This window comes from Psittacula echo, assembly GCF_963264785.1.
Source record: "Psittacula echo genome assembly, chromosome: 1".
NCBI lineage: Eukaryota > Metazoa > Chordata > Aves > Psittaciformes > Psittacidae > Psittacula > Psittacula echo.
This window is the reverse complement of record NC_137735.1, coordinates 149,778,757-149,786,416: the sequence shown is the minus strand read 5'-3', so window position 1 is coordinate 149,786,416 and position 7,660 is coordinate 149,778,757. Positions and strand designations below refer to the sequence as shown.

The following is a 7,660-nucleotide window of genomic DNA, read 5'->3' as shown; positions in this document are numbered from 1 at the left end:
TTTATTAAAGGCAGCAAATAAAGCAGGCGTAGGAAAAGGGGAATGTCCTCATTAGCGTGCCTCAGGTGTTACGTACCATGCAAGAGGAAGCAAGCTGTCCCACAGTTCTCAACACAACAACAAAAAGGGAAAATCTGGACTCTTCCCCTGTTTGGCAAGTGTAACTTTGTGTAAACAGGGTTCTCTGATGCATGGCTGAGCCTGCCTAGGACGGGCTCTGGGTCTGCCTGGGGAGTGTGCCAGCAGCGGTGGGCTCGGCTGCTGAGGTGGCCGAGGTGTGAAGCGCCCGGTGCTGACCTGGTGCTGGGTGAGGCCGCGATGGGCTGCCGGGCGCAGAGGCATTGTAGCTGAAAATACAATAATTGCTCCGCGATTTCAAGCTGTGCACGCCTTATATTTTTAGTTGAAAAGCAATATTACAGCTTTAAGGGAATATTTTTCTAAGTTAACAATCTAAAAGGCTAGGAGGTCAATCATCTAATATGAATCAGCTGCACTCGCCCAACAAAAAGCCTATGTGCTCAGCAGCTTGTTTTTATTATCCTTTCACCCTTTTTATGAGGTCCAATTTTTTTTTATAAACAGGATTTTTAAGAATGACCTAATCTCCAATTGTTTGTGTGCATTAAATCACGTTGTTGGTCCCGTACACAAGAGCAAGGAGGGCCAGGGTGGGGGGAGGCAGGCTCCCGGCAGAGGCCAGTGTCCCCCTGCCCTTCTGGGGCTGTGGCAGATGAAGGGGGCTGGGGCAGAGAGGGGGAACACCAACCCGCTGCTCCCCCTTTCCCAGCAGATTCGGTATGTGCTGTCAGGAAGAGTGCTGCTGGTTAACCGGGACCCCACGTGCAGCGGAGAGCCCTTTCAGGTCATGAATGAAAACAAGCAGTTACATCATTAGTACGTTTGGAGCAGAGGTAAAGCCAGGGCCTTATGCCAAGCTCAGTGGTATAAATTAGACAACAAAAAATGGCTAGGCCTTGGCAAGTTACCTTCATGCTGGAATCAGCTGAGAGAGAGACTTTATTCACTAAAAACAGTCTTGGAAGCAAGTCTGTCTTTTTTTTCCTCCAGGACTCGGGGCTGGCTTCCAGCGACTAAAGCCATGTGAGGGCAGTTATTGAAAATTTTTGACATTCCAACCACAAATGAGCCAATAAATACCTTCTCCACATGTGCTTCAAAAAGAAATTGGAGTGGGGTGGAAAAGAACTAAATTATGCTACCTTCTTTCTGCAGCCAAAATGTCTATACTTACAATGGCCACCTTCAAACCTCCAGCCTCCTGGCATAGGGCCATTTCCCTCGTGGTTCTGCTTACTGCGATGTCTTCCAAAAAAAAGTGTATCTAAACTGCTATTACTTCCACACATTTCGTAGTAAACTAAAAACAGACTCTAAACATGAGCCTGGTGACTTTATAAGACATGCAGTGTTCATTAAAACAGAAAGTCACACAAGACCCCTGGCCTTGGCCCCCATGCTGCAGATGCTTGTCTTTGCAGTGGTGTTAATTTGTAGGGGTTAGTAAACAAGTGCAGAAATCCCAGGGTAAAAAAAAATAACAAAGCCAAAAACTTGGTGGGGAAGGTGAGGAAGCACCAGGAAGAGGAGGCGGAGAACAGAAAGATGCCTGTGCTTTAAGGACTGTGTTTCCTTCATCCTGCCTTACCTTTCAGTCCCCTTCTCCTGAGTGACATGGTACTGCAAGGGTGTCAGCCGCTTCCTCAGCTCCTCCTGGGAAAAGACCACCTTACAGTCCTTTTTATCCCTACATGACCCTGCAAAGGGAGAGGATATGGGAGAAGGAGCCTTTTTAGCTTAAATCCTGAATAATTGCTTTGGCAGACGGCCACAGCATAGCTTCTGCATTCACTTGTCAATGACCAGACCAGTCCCTAATGCACGAAGAATGGCTCAGCTGAACTGCAGCTGATTATTTCTTCAAATCCAAGTTTAAAAAAGAATTTTGTTTGAGTGCCAGGTGATTCCACTGGAGCAGTGACAACGTGCTACAGCCAAAGCCCTTCGGTGTGTTATACACTGAATGGTTGCACACACAAAATCATTCACAAGAAAGTAACATTTTTCCAACCATTATAAAAAAGAGAAAAAAATCTGCAAAACAAAAACTAACTTCAGCTGAAAGGTTCTTTGCAAGACATCTATATTGGAGACTAATGGTAATGGGCATATGATGTTCAGCCATAACATCTAACAATTCCATTAAATTTTAAAGTAGCTGAAAAACAATTCTGAATTGTTAGAATTCCAATCAGGTTGATTTAACTTCTAGTTGCATCCTCATCTTTTCACTTTATAACGTTAACCATTGCATTTTTTCACTGTTGAAGCACTAAAATAGGAGCCCTGAAGCACAATTTCTTTATGCACAAAGCTGTATAAGATTCAACAATAAACTTGTAAAAATTAGGGTTGCCATTGAAGTTCCCCCCCTCTGAAAATCTCATGCTTTGTTTAGTTCACACAGAAAATCACAGGAGTACATAAGGATTACTGTAAAAAATTATTTGTGCAGTGCAAAATTTCACATCAGAAAAGAAAAAATAATAATAAAGCTGCTTTTGAGAATGAAAACCCCTAACGTAGGAACAGAAATTGCCCCATATTCACGTAACTTTGATAATCGCTTGCAAAAATTAGCTGACAAAATAGTGCAGGGAAAAAGCTCTCTAATTGTGACAGTAATGAAAATATGGTACAATTAGAAATAAACAGTCCCGACAAAAATATTTTTTGCTAGTAATGTGTATACACTCATAAAAAGACCAATTGTGTTCCCAAAGTACAGGGAACAGAGCTACCCATCTGTATGTCATTTAGTACAGGAGAGGCAATGGCAGGTTTAAATTACATGGTATTGGATTGCAATTTCCTAACATTGGATGCTTTTCTGCTTTTTTACCTTGAGTCATTACTAAGGAGCGTTCATAAAAAGTAGCTTAAAGCACAGATGCTTGCAAATCATTTAAGAAAAGATGTTTCTTTCTTCCTCCCCCTCTTCTTTTCTCATGTTTCTAATGTGTGGGGGTGGGTGAAGAGGGGAGAAAGAAAAAGAATAATGCTGTTGGTCACTACTGACTAACCCTAGGAAGTATTTTCAGGAAGAAAAAAGTAAAATTGAAAACATCTGATTGAAGTAAATAGTGCAAACATAAAAAGCTTTACTAGTGAAAGAAAGGTATTGAAAAGAGACTTTATTTCATAGATTAGAAATTACTTTTGATCTAAACATTCTTAAAAACAGATTGTTTTCCACTCTGAGCCATCTCATTAGCTGTGCTCCAGAGCCTTCGTTTTAATGGCAAGCTTTGAAAGAGCGCTGCTGTATGCCTTTGTTAGCTTCAATCTTATTTGGGAGAGGGATAAAGATTTCATTCCAGGTCTCTTTGTTTGTCTTTCAAGAACCACTAAAGCAGCATTCACACAAATTTTGCAGGAATGTGCCCTGTGCCATAGCTTACAAATTATTTGGTTTTGGTGCACTTAAAGGTCACCTTCCAAATTAGCAAAATTTTCCTACATCCTGGCTTTTCAACCTTAAATGTAAATATTTTTTCCTAACTGTAAGTGAGGTTTGTTCTTTATAACATTTGGTTGCTTATTTAAAGATGTCAAATGTTGGAGGGTTTTATTCTCCGAATGTGCAGGGCTCTAGGACTAATAAGTCTTTCAAAGTATAGCTAACAGGGAAAGGAAGGATATGCATTATATAAATAGCTATTGTTTTGTTGCATTGCACAGCTCAGAAAGAAACTGTTTGAAAGATGGTCTTCCATCTGTAATTTCAGTATTAAAAAGTTGTCTGGAGAGCAGCAAAGAATCTCACAAACCAACACCTCTTCACTAATATCTACCAATTATTATTTTTTTAAATTCTATTTGCTCCTTAGATGTTGCAAAAAGCAAACAAAGCATTAACTTCCCACTGGAGAAAGTCAGAGAAAATGCTGAATGCTTTCAAGAACGCCAGTATTCCCTCTTTTCTCTCTGAATGTTTTTTCACCTACATTAAAAATGTAATGCTGCTCTATCAACAGGCTCCCTACATGCACAAGAAAATTTCGATAAGCCATTTGATCCACGACACAGATCAGAAGTAGGAAGCATGTTATAAAGGGTTTTTTCCCCCACTGTTTTTAATAACTGTGTTTTACAATACAGACAGTATTTATGTCTACAGGGGAATTCTTCCAAACTGCACTGAGGTAAACTGCAAACCACCCCAACAAAGGACTCACCAGGTTTGTAATTTAATAGAGTACACATCAGCAAAAAGCTACAGCTGCATTACAAATAATAAAGAAAATCTCTTAGTGCAGCCCTTAGTACCCAAGGACAACCCTATTCAATTAATTACACTTATTACTTAACTGCTAGCAACAAAAAAAATGGCTCAGCAAATTGATTACACTATTGCCAAAGAGACAAGGAGGTAAAGCAAACGATGTAAGAATATGATACTGGAAACAGGGCCAACTCACAGGCCTCAATAAAATGCAAGGAACAATAAAAACTACTGCATGAGACCCTAGGAATACAGTTCTTCAGTTAAGAAAAACATTACTTACAAGAGAGACAAAAGTGCTCAACTTGCAGTACAAGAGTGGCTGCTTTCAGTTTTACAACTGTTCCTTTACGGCATATTTTAGACGACTGCTACATTCAATCCAACTGTCCGTATCTTGGGAGGGGAAAACATAAAGCTACACAAATATATGCCCAACATGGAAGAAACTGCCACTAGTAATGCAGCTGTTGTCAAACTTGTTACTAAAGCAGAGAATAGAGGTGCAGGCTGGCCACCTTCCTCAGCCTGGCTCCCCAAAAAAGGAACAAGGTTTGCGCTGTGGGAAGGGCTCTCATTCAGGCAACAAACTTCTTCAGCAACTCAGGTGTACAGGCTGGTCCACCGTTGGATTGGAAATTATGTAGTCCAGGGCAGAAGAAAAAAAAGGCCATCATCTTTACAAATAGCGTGACATCAGTGTGATTACATTCAAGGTGAGACTGCATCAAATACACAGTGAGAATAACAGAGTCTAGATTCATCAGAGCTATATTAGGACTTTGGTTTGGATCTCAGTTATTCTCTGGAGGTGATGCTCTCGGCAATGACTTCTAGAAAAGCCCAGGACAGCGATGTTCCTAACTCCAGTTAGATCCCGTTGTTAGGAGACACAAACGCTGACCTACAAGGGCAGACAAAATTCCCTGTACATTCCACTGCAGGATATGAGCCCAGATTAAATCTCTCTAATCAGTGCAGCTTGGTGCGTTCGTTGGAGTCAGTGCTCATTAGAAGAGCAGAGCATAGGCAGCTCTTCCACGAAGAGGCATCAGCATTTCCACTTGATGCCTTCAGCCTTTTGCCAGAAATTACAGCTCTACTGAAGGCTCTTAAGATCCTGGAGCACAATGGAAGGTTTTGCAAAGAAAAGGCCAGGCTCACAAACCTTAAATGCATAAACATAAAACAAAAAGCTGAGGAGGGTGAAATGAACACCAACAGAAACCTTTCTGGAGCCTTCACAGCATTCCTGTGCTTAGGAATGGCTTCTCTGAAAAGCAACACAATGCACATTGCCATTTACCATTCACCTGCAGACTATGGGCATTTCAGAGTTCAGGTCTGGGCTCCTCCTCCATATGAATGAAGTGAATAGAAAGTATTTTCTGGGCGTTGACCTGATAATGAAGACATTAGGCATCTCACCTCACATATAAATTCCATTTTCCATTGACCTTTTCAAATCTGTGGTTCATAAAACAGGCGTACGCCATTTCCTTCCATATAAGCAATCACAAGAAAACTAGCAATGATATCCGTCCAGACAGATGGACACAAGTTAGCAGACCATTACTCCTCACCACTCAGCCCTTCACCTGCTCCAGCATGCTGGAAGGTAGCTATTAGGGCCTCATATACCCTGAAATACTGTGGAATTTTGCCTGGTGGCTTTCCTTCTTCAAATAGTCTTTCAGACTGTTCTAACGAATTTCTCTTATGTTTTGTTGCTTCCTATCACTGAAATTAACTCAACATTTCAGCTGCGTGGAAGACACAGCATACATTTTCTTCCTTCTACGTATGCTTATGTTCCACTGGCATTAATGGACATTGCAGTCATGCACTGAGCACATACCATTAAGACTTCCTGAATTAAATTCAGCAAGATCAAATGTTCCAGCAGAGCACAGCCATATAATAAATTGGGCTTCTAGTTTTCAGTACTACTTCTTTTAATATACCCAAGCAGGTTTCTAGGGACCTTCCAGCACGTTTTATTATTCATACACCACCACAGCTCCAGTCCTGCAACGTGACCTGTATGAGCAAACCCCTGGGAACATGCATAGCTCCAACAGCTACATAAGGGTCTACAAATGTACATCAGATTACAGGATCTGGCTCTAAGTATACATCTTCTATTAAGTATGTATGAAGTATATTAATATTAAATTATTATGATTCTATGATCTCTCTGCTTCGCAAAGCCTGTACCCTCATGAGTGGGTCATACCTTAGTCATCAATGGTAAACTACCTCAAACTGATGTGAAGAGGAATCCTGCAAGGTTAAAAACCAATTGCATACATTTCTTTAAATAAATAGCCTTACATATGCCATCACTAACACTCAGTATTATTAAAAGGGGACTCTCTCATTTTTATTATTTCAAATTTTATTTCCACAGTTTATGCCTTTTGTTTACCGGTTTGCCTCTCTCTTAGGAAAAGGCAAATGCACAACTCACTTCTGTTTAGCGGGTTCTCTGCAGCCTCTAGTCTGCAGCCTTAGAAGAATGCCACAGTGTCCTCTCTGCAAACAAGCCAGGAACAGCTCATCTAGTTTAAAAAAGTACAGCTCTTGAAAATGCGAATCCATGCAAACAGTTCTATTGGCTTGCAAGTTGGAAAACACTGCTTTAAAAAGCTGTATTTGACATGATAGAACTTGTAATCCCATCACAAGCCATTTTAAATTACCTAAGCATGCTGCTGACTAGGACAGATGTTGCAAAAGAACTCTGAAACCTTGGAAGGTCAAGTTTAAGTAAAATCCAAACTTCATCAGTAAAGAAAATCCCTGTAGATGTTTTATACATTGAAAAACAGATCTGTGCTTCTTCTCTGAAGGATGGCTCCTTTGCTTTCTTGCTGTAGGTAGCTAACTCCCACCCGCTGCTGAAATGCTATTTGCAGTTTCATGCAAGCATTAGGAGTAATGGGGTGAAGATCATTGCCATTATATTGCGCGCCGAAAATCCAAAAGCCAGGTACCAGGACAGCAGTTATGACTTTGGGTCAAATGCCACGTTCCATTTTAAAAGAACATCAGCCAAAAATTAACTGTTTTAAAAGAAATAATTTACTTAACACCCAGCAGGGTCACATAGCCACATGGGAAAGGCAAGCCCCTTCTTTGCAAATTTGCAAGCTACCCATGCAAACAGAGCTGTCACGTTTATTTTTGCCACCTGGTCATCAGCATGGCTCATGTTTTACATCAGTGTATATTGTTTGAGTGACCATCAGAGATCTCCCATACAAGACAGCAAATTTCTCAAGCACCAAAAAAACCCTCCAAAAGCCCCCAAATCTCCTAACTCCCAACTCATGCATCTCCTCTGTGTACTCA

At 40.9% G+C, this 7,660-nt stretch overlaps 1 protein-coding gene across 1 annotated transcript in view; it reads right to left on the bottom strand.

Annotated features, from left to right (window-relative positions):
- Window positions 1-7,660, bottom strand: part of MSRB3 (methionine sulfoxide reductase B3) — a gene marked incomplete at both ends in the record, with an annotated part of 85,073 nt that overhangs the window by 46,243 nt on the left and 31,170 nt on the right. Inside the window, one exon of the mRNA XM_080623328.1 lies at window positions 1,670-1,778. Coding sequence (XP_080479454.1) covers window positions 1,670-1,778 — 109 coding nt within the window. The remainder of the gene's footprint in view (window positions 1-1,669; window positions 1,779-7,660) is intronic.